This window comes from Amborella trichopoda, chromosome 6, assembly GCF_054954075.1.
Source record: "Amborella trichopoda isolate Santa Cruz 75 chromosome 6, AtrichopodaSantaCruz75HAP2 v2.0, whole genome shotgun sequence".
Taxonomy (NCBI): Eukaryota; Viridiplantae; Streptophyta; class Magnoliopsida; order Amborellales; family Amborellaceae; genus Amborella; species Amborella trichopoda.
The window spans coordinates 4,933,138-4,950,856 of NC_142341.1; the positions used below are offsets into that span (position 1 = coordinate 4,933,138).

The window sequence follows — 17,719 nt, forward strand, 5'->3', positions numbered from 1 at the left end:
ATCTCCACCATCGTCAATGGGAACCCAAAATTCATTTCCAAAAAGACTGGCTAGGGTAACTATATGTGGATACCATGAGTTAGTGGAACATGGGACGGTTAATTTAGGAAATATCTCCCTCGAGTAAAAACTTTATACAACGTTGCAACCTTATCTGTACAAATAAGGTTAAAATAATCTACCTTGTTTGTTTTTTTTTGGATTGTGCCAAATTTATATTATCAAAATCAGTTATTTATAAAACGTCGGGTCGGCACAAAATCACTTGATTTCCACCCGGGAATCGGTCAATCCGTGTCGATTCTAGCAATGTATAGGAAATTGTCTGCGTTTAAAGGAGAACCGGCTATTTGCTACAGTAAAATAGCATTTTGATACAGTAATAATGCCTTTTTGCTACAATAAAAATAACGATTCACCAATTCGAACCTATTTTTTGCTGGTTCACTATTTTCGCACCTGTGTTTTTGCTGATTTACTTTTTTTCTGCATAGTAAAATGGCGATCTGTACTGCTTATTCATCGATTTGGATCGGTTTTTGCGATGCACAATCCAAGTCAACAATCCGTTTTTTAAATCATTGATCAAAATAAAAAAGGGAGAAGTTTATATAGAGTCGAGGCTCTAGACAATCAAATTAGAACCTACCTCAAAAATTTCACTAGAAGAGGTTGTTTTGATGCTCAAAGATCCTCAACTTTATTTCATGGACATCAGGGTGCATAGACATGAGAAAAAAATAGATTTCAAGTTTTGAAAATAGTGTATTTTACAACGCATTTTTTGACTGTCAATTTTCAAGATTTTCAAATTTTCATAGATATGTCGATATAAACTATTTTTTAAGCTTTAAGCTTTATAAATAAAAATAAAAATATATTTTAGAGCTATCACAAAAATTTTCAAAATTGAAACCACATTTCTAGATGCTATTGGAAAGTAGGCTCTAATTTGAGTGTTTAGAGCCAAAAAAAAAATGTACGGTGCAAAGTATCACAACTTTATATAAGTAGCAACTTGAACAAACGGCACCAATATCTCAATTACCTCATCTATGCAAGAGAAAGTACGCCATGACCCATACGACCACGTCAAATTTTCTGGTCATAAAGATCACAGCCGTGCAAACAATGATTTGGACGGTCATGGAGATAATAGGCCACCCAATTGCATATATTCATGTTTGGTGGTCTCACCCTCTTTATCACTGTCCAAGCCAATAATCCTACTGTGATGCCCCTCTTGATCACATGTTTTATGCGATCACATGGATCAGATTATTCTCTGGAGTATTTTAGCAATTTTCCATGTACAATCCACGCAATCTGACGTATCGACTGGTTTCAACTCCCAGGGAGTAAATTTTTTGCATTTCTCTAACCCTAATTTATTCCTCTAAACAGTCTCAAGCTCTAGAGGAACCAGCAAAGAAATGGAGATCTCGAAAATGGCGATTTTTTCTGCAATTTTCTTGGCCATGGCTCTCTTTTCAGCCGCATCAGCAGCATCTGTTGATTCTCCATTTATCGTGGCTCACAAGAAGGTATCTGTTTCCAGGTTTGCTCCGGGGGTTGAGAGGCTCGCTGTGTCCGTAGATCTTTACAATCGAGGAACAGCGTGAGTGAATTTGATCTTTGATGTTTCATTTATGCATGATTCTGGAAGTTTCTGGCTTTTTAGCGATTGGGTTATTGGCCTGTTTTCTGGTCTTAATATGCTAGAATTGGGTGGTTTCATTCGGTTTTTTGATTCGTGATGTGACTCTGGCAAAGTTTGATGCTCTTTTTTTAAATTATCTTGTATCATTTTATGGCTAAATTTTTCATTTTTCCGGCCAATCGGAGCTAGTTTGATGTTTCTCTATAAGTTTGTAGTTATTGATTTACTGGGTTTTAATCTAACCTAATTATGGAGATTTTGTGTATTTTACAGTTAATGATTCTTCAGTTACTATTCCTTTTTTTTTAATTAGGTACTCACACTGACCTAATTTGGTGTTTTGCTTCCGAACTTATCTAACTGGAGTCTCTTCTGAAATTTTTAGGTTCTCATAGGACTTGCCATTTTCATTTGATTTGAAGCTTTTCTGGGAGTCAACTTGAGGTTGATTTATGATTTTTTTTTAAAGGTTTTATTTGTACCATTTCTTGCTATTTACCAATACTTTTTCCCTTTATTGAGGTTATAATGTTTTGTTTCTATGTCATATTTGAATTTTTTTATTTCTGCCAGTGTTTAGAGACTCGCCTCGGGAGGTACTCAGCCTGGCCCAAGGCAAGTTACTCGAATCCGAGTAGACTCCGCCTCGCCCCAGTACTGTACAGGGCCAAAAGCCCTCGAAAATCTTAATAGAAAAAAAAAACAAAAAGAAATAAAATAAAATTGGTAAAAGTGAAATAAAACAAAAAACAACCTATGAAGTCCAAATTAGCTTAAAAAAGTATATACGTTGTGGATTTAAAACAAGGAGATTGTATACAATAAGACCATTTACCTTGATACAAGGAGGTCACAATTACTTACAATCATCTTATTTGAAATCTGATAGCTTGGGTGTGTCACAAAGTTTGAGAAAATTTCTTTTGAAGTTTGAGCTTGGTCAATGGAAAAAATAAAACGATCCAGTGGTCAAGCTTAATTGTGACCACCTAGTACGAAAGATAAGTGGTCTCACTATATACTTTTCCTTAAGATAAATTGATTATAGTTGGGAATATTTCAGAAAAATCCAAAAAGGAAAAAGAAAATAAAAATTAGGTCATATGGCAAAAAAAAACTCCCCAATCTTTGCCAATAACATCCAAAACATATAAAAAAATTTATACATCAATCCCTAGATTTTTTTTCCTATTTTTCTAGTATACCCCGAGTTGGACCCAGTAACTTGGGGTAACTTGGCTTGCCAAGGGGGCTAGTCGAAGTAACTCGACCGAGTCCGAGCGGACTCCACCGAGTCTCATAACTCTGATTTCTGGGACTTTCGCTTGGTCAAATTTGATGTTCAAAATGTTTTGTCACGAATATTTTCAATTGCTCGAAAATGTGACTTTCAGCAAGTTTCTCTGCTGGATGTTCTAATAACCTGTGTCACTTCTTGTCATTTCTATTGTTATTGTTTTAAGTTTTATTTGACCTGCAGTGTAGAGTAAGTTTGCATTATTTATTGGATCTTGGGTTTGGTAAAACTTTAAGATTAGGTATTTAATTTGTAGATCTTCAGTTTGAAGCAGTGTTTTAAAACACGGCGAGTCGAACCGGACTCGCCCGGTTCGACTCAGAAATACGAGGGCCCGTTCCGGTTCCAACCGAAAACCGGGAACTGCCCGGTCCTAGAGTGGAACCGTCGGTTCCCATCCGGTTCAGACCGGTTCTAGAGTGGAACCACCGGTTCCCATCCGGTTCAGCCCGGTTCTAGAGTGGAACCGTCGGTTCCCCATCCGGTTCAGCCCGGTTCACACACGTAACACACGACACGCACGTGCACACGTATGTCCGAGTGCGCACTCACACGCGCACACGTATGTCCGAGCGCACGTCTGAGCGTGCCCCCACGCACACTCACACGTGCACACGTGTGTCCGAGCGCACGTGCGAGCGTGCCCCCACTCACACTCACACGTGCACACGTGTGTCCAAGCGCACGTGCGAGCGTGCCCCCACGCACACTCACACACGCACACGTGTGTCCAAGCGCACATGCGAGCATGCGCCACGCACACTCACACGTGCACACGTGTGTTCGAGCGCACGTGCGAGGTTGCCCTAATATTTTTGTACACATTTTATAATTCATATTGCATAGGTATTTATATACCAAATTTGAATACCCATCTTTCGATGTGGGATAATTCCCAAATATCATTAAATGAAAACGAAATGTAAGTATAGTCTATTAATCAGCAGTTTATAATCACATGTAGTTAGATGGCTTGATGATTATGATTTTGAACTTTTTACTTGAGGTCCCAAGGTCGAATCCCCTTGGGCACCCCCTTGGGCATGTGTTGCATTTGAATCCCCTTGGGCATGTGTTGCATTTTTGTTGTGTATATAGTGGTTGGTATAAATATTTTTGTTGTTTTCGAATCCCCTTGGGCATGTATTGCATTTTTGTTGTATATATAGTGGTTGGTATAAGTATAAATATTTTTGTTGTGTATATAGTGGTTGGTATAAATATAAATATTTTTGTAAATAATATAAAAGGCATAAAAAAGTGAAAAAGAAAAAAATTAATTTTTTATATAACCGTTAATTTTTGTTGTATATAGTGTGGTATAATTATTTTTGTAAATAATATGAAAGGTATAAAAAAAATAAAAATAAAAAGTTTATTCTATTTGAAATCTCCATCTTTCTACTAACAATCTCCTTTACTAAATTTATTATAGAAACCTAAAAAAATAAATTTTTGAAAAATTGAAGTGTTATTTCTAAAATTTGTACGCATTTTATTAATTTTTACATTGATAACCAACTCTTTTATTTTATTTATGAATTTTTACATTATAAATCATGTAATGTACTATTTTTCTTACAGTTGTCAATAATACATTTTAAATTAGATAATATTATAAAATATTTTTAATTTGTTATTATTTGTCTAATAAAATAATTATAAAATGTAAACTAATAATTATAATTTTAGTATATAATATTATAATTAGTGAGGTTGTAATAATTTTGGATTATAGTTAATTAGGTTGTAATAGTTTGGGTTTTTTTAGCGGGTTAGGGTTTTTCGCCAAAACAAGATTTTAATGGCCATTCTTTCATTGATTAGTCTACTCTTTATAATAGTCCATATATAATTATATATTTTATCCATGATAATTCTCTGATTTTTCTTTTATGTGATTCAAATTTAATAGTTAAAATAAATTTATACAGGTAAAGAACATCTCAATATTCACAAATTGATTAACAAAATGAAAGTTAATAATGTAGTACCCTCATTTTTTATTGGATTCCTAAAAAACAACATTTATAATGAATTTTAATAATTTTTTCGGATTTTTTTGAAGCTTTAATCCGACCGATTCAGCCGATTCCCGATCCGGATCGCCGATTCGTCGATCCGGAACGGTTTTTGAGGTGCCCGATCCGGGTCACCGATCCGTTTTTTAAACCATTGGTTTGAAGTAACTGAGTATATGATGTGATGCTACCTTGCTTCCTTATATTAGTAATTTATGGAATGTTTGGAGGGGATAGAAGCATGTGTTTCCTGATTTTGGATTTAATTAGCTCATGAATTTTAAAGCCATAAAAGTAGTCCTCCTTTCTCGAATTTTACTTGGAATATTGGGGGAGAATCTCCATTGGAAATGAGGTACTCAACATGGTTATATCTTGGATTTTGGGAGGTTAATTTAATTTAATTAATTTATCTATTCACATTTTCATGGATTTTATGTCAGTTTTGGAGTGGATCACATGCGATTAAGTTTTTAATTTTCTTTTGTTAATTAGAGAAACTTGAACCCAGTTGCTACTCTAGTACCTGTGATGTGTTTGTCATCATGGCTAAACCTTATTGATTGATACTAAGATGCAAGTACCAGATGTACACCATACTTTATTTTCGCAAGTTGCATTTAATTCAACAATGGCTGAAACGTTTGAACGTGATGGTGTGTTGACTGATGCATGATCTTTTCAATAGCATATTAAGACTAGAGAACATCTCTAATAGTTTGAAGCAGTGTTTTCAAACCTGTATCAGCTAGATGAACTAGCCATATCGAAATCTAGTCTGGATTAGTGAATCATTGATCTGGGTTGCGTGAATTGGAGTGATTCGTTGGTGTGTGATAATCGGTCCCAAAAAAAAAAAAAATTTAAAGACAAAAAAAAATAAAAAATGTAACATGTGGGAACTGGGAGATCTAGCCGATCTATATTGCCTAGTTCCCTAACAAAATTGCTCGGTTCTCTGATGGAATTGGTTGATACCAAGGGAATCGGACTGATTCCCGGTACTGACAGGGAATTGGGTCAGTCTACACAGATTCCCCAGATCCGGATTGGCAGTTTGTTAAACACTGGTTTGAACATTGATTAGCACCGCATAACAACATGTGACTCATTTTCCCAAGTTGGAGAGATACGCTCATTAAGGCCACTCTTTTCAACTTTTTTGTCGAATCTGTTATATGTTCCTACTCTAGATTTCAAAGGAGGCTGGTAGGAAATTAAGACGAATGTTGAGGAACTTTTTGAAGGGAGGAATTGAGAAGTGAGAACTACAAGTCTCATCAAATTCAAGGATATTTGCAAGCCTAAGATTTAGCATGGATTTTTTCTTTGAAGTCTTTAAATTAAGCATGGCTTGGAGATCAAATGCTCGAGTACAATAGTCAATACCTTTTTAGGCAAATGAAATTGGCTTTTTACAGAAGATCTTGAGGCCTTTTGGCTTGAGTTGTAGACGGTTAGTGCGGTCATGAGAAAAACAAGTGGGGATATAGAGATCTGAGTAGGCATATCTTATGTCAGGGGTATTGTTTGAATATTCCCTATAGTGTATCGGTGTTTAAGATTGGGAAACATTTAAATTTGTTGAAGTCAGGAGGGTAAATTTTGGTCGAATGTGTGGCTCATGGTGGAGACACCTAACTTCCATTTACCACAATTTGGTTAATTTAGCTTGGAGAGGATAGGGATTGCAGGAGCGTGGTACTAGCTTTAGAATGAACTCAAGGGATTCAGCAATAGAGAAGTAGCTAGTGTTTTTAGTCACCTTGAGCAAATTATTTATTGTAAAGGTCGTAAAAAGTGATTAGTCTACGTAAAAAGTGATTATTCTAATTGCATAACTTGGATTGCTTCGTGATGTCTTGTATGCGTCATTGGAGCTCTACCCTCTATCCTCTTTTTGGATGGTAGTGACACGAGGCTAAATTTTCACTTAGACAACCTATGTTCACTAAGCCAAGTTAGCTTAGACTAAGGCAAGGACACAAGAGGAATGGTAATAAAAAATACACAAAGCGCACAGAAGATATATACAAGGGCTATAGAGCACTCTTATTAGCTCCATACACATGCTCAAGTACAACAACATATGTCCCTCAAGGCTCTCGGCAAGGGGTTTATATAGCCCCGAGTATACTCCCTCGCACTCACCCATCAATTATGGGGCCATCACCACCATTACCGCCCACTGCCTAGTTTGGCAATTGCAAGCCCACACATATCATTAATGGGCTGCCTATCAAGGCTTATTAGTGGGAATGGGGCAGGAGTTTTAATGGTGTGGTATCCATTCCATTGATCATTAACGTCCATGCATCCCAATTCAAACACGTATGTCATTACATGACAATCAATGTCCACACAGACCAATTACATGTGCATTCACCATCTCTCACATGTTTTGGCTATTACCCATGGTTGGAGCAATTACACAATTATCAATTTCAAATCTGAATCCAACACTATCATTATTGGTGAAGACACCTACCCAGCGTCTTGCACATGGGTCATGTCCATGCCATGTGCTCCCCATGTGTTGACCATTCAAGCCTCAACCTGTTCTCACTAGTCCACCAAGTCCCACCATCTTAGCTAGTCTACACCATCTTGTCCAAAGCCTCACACCAAGCATATTTGTAGCTAACCACATGCATGCGCATTTGTACCCAGCATGGCACAGGCATCGCCACCCAGTAAAAGTCGATAAGGGGTCAAGGCTAGAGGTACTCCCTCATATAGGTTCGTCAGTTTGACAAATTGGCCCACCAGGAGAGGTAGCTAAATCTCCCGCAATTGCACAAGTTCAAGACTTGCTGGTCATTTCTACTTTCGTGTGTCGCTAATGGGAGATCCACACACCTCATTTGCCCACATGCATAATATTAAAAAGGAGTTAAGCTTCCCTTGCCTTAAATTTGACGGCCTTGTCAGATGCTTGTCCTGCATTGGGGTCCTCATAAACCCTGGTACGGAAAGTTTTGCACATTATTAGGCAAAGCCTCCTGCTAAGTCTGTCTTTTCCACATTCCCTTGGTAAAGTCCACTGCTGCCACCATCTCTTTTGTACACATAGTTAGGTCCTTTGCTGCCACGATGTACCCATCTGAGTGTGTGGTCAACTCTGCAGGTGCCACCATAACCCATGCCGTCTCTTGTGATGCTTAAGGGGAAGGCGTAACTCCAGACTTACCACAGGTTGAGTAGTATCTGCAGTACTCGTGCTGGTTGCCATGTCTCATTTTCTTTGCCCCATTTGGACTAAGGTGGATGCTTCCTCGCATCACTCCCCTCATTGGTTGAGGGTGCCTCATTTGTCATGGAGCAGGGCGACCGTGTCCACGTGGCCACCCTTGCCACTACTGGCCGTCTCATGATGATCCCACCAGAGTCGTCATCACGTGATTCCTTTGACTCAATTGCTTCAGCTGTCTTTGGGTTAGGTTCCTTCTAAGCCTGCACACTGGTCTATTCCAGCTACAGTGCATTCAATAGCTGCAAGGTGCATGCAAGGGCCTCCTCTTCTCAATTAACACTACTTGAACTGCATTGAGGAGCTGCCTTTGTGGGCATTCCTCACTCGATAGTCACCCTTGCAAGTGAAACAGCCCGAGAAGGCTTTCCAGGCACCTCTCTCTCTTTGGCCGCCAACTTTTCAAATCTAGCCTCGATACAATGTCACGCTCTCTCATCTTTGGACCTCGAACCCATATCCTTGATTCACGGTCGACTCCAACACGCCGCGAGGATTGTAGTCTTCTAGGCCCTCAGTTGCCACCATAGCAATAGGCAAGTCTTGTACACCTTGCCTTCACGACGTGGGCATGGGTCCAACCTTATAGCCTAGACACAAAGTTGAACCACCAATCCTACAAGGTGATGGTTTGAATATTTAGTGATGCAACCTTCTTCACACACTCTCTTACGAAGTTTGTCTAGCAAAGCTTTTGCAATGCCTCATGAGCCACCTAAGACACATTTATTCATTCATCATCATTATAGCATTTTCCCACCTAAGACACATTACATGGCAAAAATTGATGCTCAATGTCTTGTTTCAAGGCCTCTCAAGTGCTCATGTTGGGCTTTGAGGGGGTCCTTGATGCTCATCCTCTACTAGAATTTGGCATCTCCGAAGCTCGATCTTCCTTACGGGCATGAGTAGCCTCATAACAATGTTCTATGTCTCACAGGAAGTTCCCCAACACCTCTGAATCTCGCACATCTGCAAATATATTGGGCTCTGGCACCCTCATAGAGCCCAAGGCCCAGGGCACTCATGGTGTTACACAAGGCCTTCTTGATTTGGGCCATGTCTTCTTATAAAGCTGCAAGACTTACCTTGAAGTTGTATGTGAAGGTTTTGAGGCCATCTACGAGCCCGCCCATAAGGGCCTCACAAGCGCCATTTCACTTCTCCATGTTGGCCTTCATCTCCAATCCGAGCCTCAAAAAGGATGATGCTCTGCCCTAACCCTCATCTTGGACCCCTTGGGTCAGGACTTGTTCCAACTACTCATTAAGGTGGATGATCTCAAATTTCATTAGGACACCACCATCATGGTCAATGAACCATGCTCTAATACCGATTGTCACGGGGCTAGTTTTTCACTCCAACCCATCCAGCTGCATGGAGCCAAAGTGGACCCCAGACTAAGTCAAGGCCAGCTCTTCACACACATGAGGAATGGTGTGAGGCAATCACACAAAGCATGCACTAAGTATAGATAAGGGCATCAACCCCCCTTCTTATTGGCTCTATGCACGTGCTTGTGCACAGCCACATATGCCCAAGATTATAGGCATGGGGTTGATAATTTGGGGTTAGTACAAATCCATACCCCCACAGTCACCCATCATTTACATGGCCACTAGGGCCTATACTGTCGTTACTGCATGCTACCTAGTGTGGTAATTATGAACCCACGGCAATGGCCTGCCCATCAAGGCGTATTAGAGCACGACATGCGGGCCAGGCACAGGGCGTACTACTGTGGTCAACCCACTCCATGGGTTATTACTGGCCCAAGCATGCATGTTCATTACACTGCTGTTAATGGCCAAGCAATCCCATTACATGCGTACTAACCCTCCATCAGATGGCCTATCGCCATGCAAAGGTCCATGCCCAAGAGAGTTATGCAATTCAAATTCAAATCCGACACTTGACTATGATTGGTCAAAACACCTGCCCAACCTTGATGAATGTCGGCCACGCCTCTTGCACATGGGTCATGCCTATTGTCCTATTAGGTCATGCTGCCCATGGGTTGACATCTAAGCCTCAGCAAATTGGTCTCGGTGGTCCACCAAGTCTCATCATCTTAGCCATCCTTCTACAATATCTTGCCTATGACCTTGCGTAGCCCAGGTGTGTGACATTTTTTTTGCCGCATATGGGTTTCTCGGTTTAAAGTTCTGGTCTGCCTAGGGAGATAGCAGATAGCTAAATCACCGAAAGTAGCACCAGTGTGTAAAGGACTTGCAAGTATTTCCTACATTTTCATCTTTGAGGGCAGTTCTGCATGCTTGGTGTCACCCGCATGCGTGACGCTAAGAAAGGGATCTGACAATAAGCTACCATTTAAATTCTCATTACTGGCCATCTCTGAAGAGAAGGTTGTTGTGCATGACCAGGTAGGCTATGAACCATCTCCTTTTACATTGTCCCCATGGATGTTAATAATTCTTCTATAGAAAATTGAGGTCTATTACCTGATGCCTCTATTGGGAAAGGTTCTCATGTTTCATGGGTGCCAGTTGATGGTTGGTTGAAAGAGCTTGTCTCCTTTAAAAGGTGTTCCATTGACCATTTTCGGGGGATTTGGAAGGGGAAGAGATAAATTGGATTTTCTAGGGATGCCATTCTGGTCTGCTACAAATTGAAGGAATGCATCAAAGATTGTGATATGGCCCTAGGCTCCAAAGGGTTCCTTGGAATTAGAGTAGAGGACCTGGTTTGTGCGGAAGCTGGTAGCCTGCAACTCTATTCATGAGATTAGACCTTGGCATTTGTATGTATAACTGTCAAAAAGATTTTTAAAGTTCAATTATTGGTATTATTTCCATTGGAAATCCAAGGCCAAACGCTTAAACTTCTTAGATGGATCTGTGTAGAGATGCGTTAACTCTCAGGATTAGTCAGCATCATCGAGGAAAGTTTTGTGGGGAGTCTATGTCATGTACCCCTTTGCTTAAATAAACTTATCAAGGGGCATTTCCTTGAGGAGAAAGTAGAGGTCTCTTGATTGGGGACTCCATTCTCCCCTATATATTTTTTTTGAAACAAGTGTTTTTAGAAGGGTTAATTTGTTTGAAGTAGCAAAAAAAATTATTGGGGATTTCAACCTTGTCTTAGCGCTAAGTGATACGGTCCTATATTTTACATTAGCCTCGCATTCTTTTGATTTAGGATGGGGGATGATGATATGGATTGGGAATGATAGTCAGGATAGGTTCTAGGTTGTCTGGTGCAAAAAATACCCTTCTGTTGTTGTTTATATGGCCTTCTGAGCTTGGTTTGTAATCTGAAGTCGAGGATCCTACAGTTCTTCGAATGAGTGGGGGATGGGTATTTCATTTTTGTATTTTCTTGTTTGGTAGGAATTTGATGAATGTTGAGGCCAAGTAGTGTGTCTCGTGTTGGATACGGTTAGGAGGTCTATATTCCATTTGTCAAGATCAAAGGATGGTTTTGGGTTGAGTCTGGTTAAGTCCTTTCTATTTGCAGTTCCATGCGGGTGATGTAATGGCTTCCTTGGTCAATTGGTCTTGGGACGTCTGGTTCAACTTTGTAGTCTTAGCCAGCTATTTTATGCAAGATTTTAACTGTCAATTGTCTTCCGACTGTGAGGCCTCTCTACCAAATGTATGCATCATAGACCATGAAGATGAGGAGTTGGTTAATGACTTTCTTATTCCTTGCCAATTTTCTTGGTAATATGATCATATTATGTGACCCATTTGACATCTCTTGGGTCCTATCAGAGTTACCAAAAGTTGTTTCTGAGACACCGCTTAAAGATGTGGCTTTGGAATTCCGATCAATTTAGGACCTTGGAGTTATGCCAGGCCATGAAGTGTCATGTACCCAAAAGAAAACATAAGCCTGGGAAAGTTGTTCAAATCGAAGTGTTATTTGTTTTTGATGTTCCCCAAGACTTTACCGGTGCTTGGAAGGCACATATTGAAGAGATGTAGAACCTACGTCACCTTCCCAGTTTATGTTAGGATCTGAGAATCATAAAAATCCTCCATTCAGTTGTTCTCTTCCAAGGATAGAGTCACTGCAGGATTTTTAGGATTCTAATTTCTTGTAGTACACTTTATCAGACCATCACTTTATGTCATTCAGTGGCTTGTATTGTCCATGCATGTTTCAAAACTATACCTGAGGAATCTTATTTTGCATGTATAATCATAATATACATGTAAAGAGTGCACTTTATATTGGTTTATAAATTTTTGTTTTTAGACCTAGGAACTCGAAGCTTTTTCTTGGAGGAACTAATAAGGCACCCCCTTCACCTCCTTTGGTACCTCAATGTACCATTGTTACAACTGGTCCTGTTAAGGTTGGTGTTTCTCTCGTAAGGGGATGACCAGTAGGTCCTTTTCTTAGCAGCCTTCTGGTGCTTTGGAGAGAGTAGAATAACATGATCATCAGCAACATAGGTACCTGAGATAGTGCTTGGGAAACAAGCAGTGATTGATGATCTACTGTGTGCTTGTTTGGGGAGAAGTTTGGGCGTGATGAAGGCTTTGGCACCAAAATCGATACAATGTAACAATGGTATACAGCAGTGTTTGAAAAATTGCAGTCCAGATCGAGAATTGCCCAATCCGGACCTATAATCGGCCCCAACCGAATCGGTGCGGGAAGGAATCGGTACTGGCCTCTACCGCACCCTAAAAACCCTCTTTTATGTTTCTTTCTTTTTTTTCTTTTTGCTTTTCTAGTATTTTCCTAGGTATCTTGGTAAACACAACCCATAATTTTTTATTTTTTTTAAAAAAATATTTTCCAGCTTGTTGTTTTGCACCGATCTATTTTATTAATATTTTTTCAGGTTGTTGATTCGTGTGGATCTGATTCAGCGATCTGGCACACGATCGGTGGGTGGATGATCCCACTCCACTGATCCCTTTTTCAAACACTAGTATACAATAAGCTTTCACATAATAGATTGTCCACACATCAATCTGTTTTTTAAAGCACTAGTACGCGATAAGCTTTCACATAATGGACCTTTGATGACTCGAAGTAAGCTACAAAAGGATCCTTGAAATGATCATTGATTGTTGCTTCTTTTCAAGCCTGGTTTGTTAGGGCTGGCTGGTTATCTCATTTGAGTTGCTGGAGATTGCTTATATAGCCTATAGGGACCTGGCTTGATGGGTGCATGGAATTCAAATGAGGTGGAAGCATGTCCTCTCTTGACTGGGTCCTCTCCTAGAGGAAGGGTCTTCACTTGATGTGATCTTGCAAGTATATTGTGAGACTTACCATAGATATTGCAGGTCTTGGAATTTGTTAAAGCTCGATGAATATTTCTCCATATCCTTGGGTAGACAAAACGTGCATATGGGAAAGTAGAAACTAACCTTGCTCCCAAATCCTTGTTATTCCTACATGTTAATATTCTTTGGAACTTTTTTAAAGTATGTGATATGCAGCAGCATGTAGCACTATTGATAAATAAAGGCTTATAGTGTAGATCTACCAAGATTTATTATCATTCATAAACAAAGAGCTGTAGTTAAAAAAGGAAATTATGCATCATTATGATTATAAATCATCTTAAATTACCATTCTAGCATCAATTAAATAATTAAAGTTTGTCCTTTTGTGGGCTGTTTGCTTGGAAGGAGGAATTTAGGGGACCCAAGTTCCTTTAGTCTTCTCCTTCACTGTAACTCTTTGCCAGGGGTCTGCAAGGGCATGCATTTCTTAAAATTTTAGTGAAACTTGGTTCTTTTGTATCTGAAAGATGTGTATGCATTTTCGTCTGCACATTCTTCCAAGAACTAGTTATCCAAATAAGAAAGTCAAGGCCAACAACTGACAACTTGTGGCATGCAAAGGCACGCCCCCTAAGAAAATAAGGGAACAGCTGACAGGCAGTGGGTTGCATAGGCACCCCCAAGGGAAAAGGTGGAAATGTTTTTATAAAGAGATTAAAGTACAGTAGCCACACGTAAGAACAGGGAGAAGCCTTGAGGCTCGTTTAAAATCTTATTAATGGCCTTCTTTTATACCTACAATCGGAAAAAAACCCCCAACGCACAATTTGTGACTGTAACCAAGGACTAGTCCGTCTAAACTCATCACAAACCCACAGGTTATATACAAAACTCAGTGGGCCTAAAGATATTTCCCATTGTCAGATTTCTTCAAAATGCAACTACACGATTGTGCAAATCCCATCTCCCACATGGAAAATTTATCTCTAATGTGTACTCTCAATTCTCAAACTAACCAAATGCCATCATTTCACTTTAGGAAATTCTATTAAATTATAAAGTCCTTTTATAGAAGCTATTATTGGGCTAATCAAATGATTGGGGCCGCTATTTGATATGGTGAAACACAGTGGTGACATGTGAGTGAATAAAGCATGAAAGAGATTCATGATCTGTTCAGCGGTACGGGCCTGAGGCCTGGATGGTCAAGGTGGCGGAGCCACAATGTGAAGTTGCAGGGTCCATTCCTATCTATTATACCCATTGACATGTCAGAAAAAAAAAACTGTGCCTTGTGTGTTTAGAAAAGTTTCTAGAATAATTCAGAAGCCTAAGCTACTGGACTGCCTGTTTTGCTTCAGGATGTTGTTATCCTATAGAAATCTAGCCAGTTTGGTGATGGGATATGTACCCAACACTTCAGTTGTAAATAAAATAGAACAAATTAGAATAAAATAAAGTGATTCCTTTCTTGTTGAAATGTAATACATTATTTGATAAGCTTGCCATTCCAGCATATGATTTTTTAGAATTTGACAGGAGGTTTAAACAATTCCTGTATGATGTTTTTTTTCTAATCGCAGATTTTTGTTCTTGTGTGTGAGTACATCTTAGTTTTTCCAACAGTCTTAAATTTATTACTGAAAGATTTTTATGCCTCACTTATTTGTTGCATTTTACCCACAATTTTGGATGTCCCAGATCTTGAAAGATGTAGAAATAAAATTTGCTGAAATGGTTTCTGAAATAGAGAATTATGTTCTGAATTTTTTCAGGACTGCATATGATGTGAGCCTGACTGATGATAGTTGGACTCCTGAGTTGTTCAATATCATAACTGGCAGCACCTCCAAGTCATGGGAAAGGCTTGATGCGTAAGTTGTCCCTTCAGCTTTATTTCCTTCACCATTTCTAGTTACGTTTTTGCATATTGCATTCTCTCCATCCCTCCCTCCCCCCCCCCCCCCAACCAAAAAGACCCCCCTTCACTTCTCTCTCTTTCTCTCTCTCTCTCTCTCTCTCTCTCTCTCTGTATGTGTTTGTGTTTGTGTGTGTGTGTGGGTGGGTGGGTGGGGCCTAATCATGGTTTCAGACCCCATGTTGCTTCCTAGACAGAAGCAAGGGTACATGAATTTACCAACCCCTCACACAGACCCCAGGTTTCATCCTGCCATTAGAAGTTGTTTCTCACACTGTGCATTCATCTTTAACCCACAGTTATATTCTATTGAGTGCTTTTCTGTTTGGCGTTCATGTTGGGTTAATGTGCCTTATGCAGTGGTTCTTCTGTGTCCCATTCTTTTGTGTTGGAATGCCAAATAAAACAAGTTTTCTATGGGGCACCTGCAGTCATCAGATTTCGTGTGCCTTCCAAAGCAGCATTGCAGGTTCGTTTGCAACATCAGTAACATCTTCCAAACAACTTTATATTAATCGAGGCAAAGTATAGCACACACATCTTGTGTGTGGATTATCCACAATTTGTATATTATAATACTCATATATGGTCTAACCATACCATCACATAACTCTAAGCCATAAGCCACTATTGAAGGTTGTTTCGTGTATGCTTTTAGGAGGCTTATTCAACCCCTATTCTGCCTTTGGATTTACTTGCTGACCGTCCTCCAGAAAAGAAGTTTGAATGGGTGAGTTTTCATTAAACTTTTTTACTTAATGATATCCAAAAACTGAGGGTTGTTACTAATTTGCCTATTAATTTTATGCAAACCCCTGTTGATCCATAACATTTTAATGTCTGGAAATACGACGACGGAATGCTTCAGGCTACGGTATGAATTGTACCATTTCCTTTTGAATTCAAGAGCATTATTTTGTAACAGGACAAAAATGTCAGATCCAACTTGAAAGTCCTTCGGTTTATGATGCTAAAAATCCACGTTTTCTACATGACATCCCAAGTCAAACTACAAAAGACCAGTCCTGAAGCCAGAAATGACTAGACAGGCTGCGTTTGCCATATTTTAGGGTTTCTAAAACACCCCCACCCGCCTGCACACACACACACAAACAGAGAGAGAGAGAGAGAGAGAGAGAGAGAGAGGGGAACTATGATATGGATGTATCTTGAGGGATTAAGTTTCTGATATTGGGCAAAACCTGGTGATTTTAACTTTGAGAAAATGTTACTTTTAATTATTTGTATGACCTGACTTTGTGCCCCCTAAATCCTCTTTTAATCTTACAGCTGTTTTTTGACTCACAGAAATGGGTTGCCAAGTATGCGCCTCTACTTACTGTACTCTCACTTGTGGGGCTTTTCATACACACGGTTGCTAGCCCCTCCAAATCAAGTGCAGCTAAATCAGGCAAGAAAAGGCGTTGATCGAGGTCAGGATGTATCCCGGTATTCCTCTGGTGCTCAATTTGGAGTCAAAGAACTTGTACCTTTTGGGTGCATATTTTGGAGGTCTTCTTTTTAGAGATATAACTTATCCATTGCCAAATCTTTTCGTCAACTGAGAATGCCGGTAACAACATCATGATCTCTATAGAAATTACATGAGACTTCCGACTAAAGGTTGCCTACTTAGGGGCACAGTTTTGTTATTGGCTTTGGGCTGTTTCGTAGTTAGGGATGCCCTTGAGATATTAAGAATTAATGAACTAAACTTCCTCAAACGCTGTCTTCATTTTGGGGTTGATGTTCTTTTTGCTTTTTCAGTAGGATTCTTGGAAAGTAATATTTTATTGTCACCATATCTAGCACAGTAAACCTCAAAAGTTTTTTATGAACCTATGTAATATGATTATTATTTCTCTGGAGCTTTATGACGCCTATAATTCAATTCGCTTACTAGCTGGAGTCTTGGGTTTGCTTCCTCGAGTACTTACATTAGGGGTGGCAATGGCTGGACCTGGACCTGGACCTGGATCCGGCCTTTTTGAGTCCAAAATTTGGACCTATACCCTGACCTGAGGTTGGTTTTACCCGTCAGGTCCCGGGTCTAGTCGGGTCCATTTTCACCCATCTGATTATGTGAGATATGTGGACTATGACTATGGACTTTTTTTTTTTTTTTTTTTTTGCCCTTTTTTCTACCATCATATTCTTATATTATTGGTGATATTTTTTTTTTTTTGCCCTTTTTTCTACCATCATATTCTCATATTATTGGTGATATTTACAGTATTTTAAATACGTACATTCCTTGCTATTTTATATAATAACTGGGAATTCCTGAAAAGCAAACATATTGGTAACATTTATGATTATTTGGGTCGGGTGCGGCTAAATCTGGACCCGACCTTTTGGGTCCA

The 17,719-nt window shown here is 39.4% G+C and overlaps 1 protein-coding gene across 2 annotated transcripts; it reads left to right on the plus strand.

The window, feature by feature from the left end:
- The first annotated feature begins 1,323 nt into the window (after nt 1–1,323).
- On the plus strand, nt 1,324–17,255 carry LOC18434410 (translocon-associated protein beta (TRAPB) family protein). 2 transcript variants are annotated; one of them, XR_016058371.1, is made up of 5 exons: nt 1,324–1,618; nt 15,214–15,312; nt 15,717–15,825; nt 16,015–16,230; nt 16,665–17,255. XR_016058371.1 is itself a non-coding variant. In XM_011625121.3 (5 exons), the coding sequence occupies exons 1-5, from the start codon at nt 1,434–1,436 to the stop codon at nt 16,782–16,784; spliced, it is 585 nt and encodes a 194-aa protein (XP_011623423.1). In that variant the 5' UTR covers nt 1,324–1,433; the 3' UTR covers nt 16,785–17,255. The 2 variants fall into 2 exon arrangements, 1 of the variants encoding a protein (XP_011623423.1); XM_011625121.3 differs by having other exon boundaries at nt 16,015–16,086.
- The last annotated feature ends 464 nt before the right edge of the window (nt 17,256–17,719 follow it).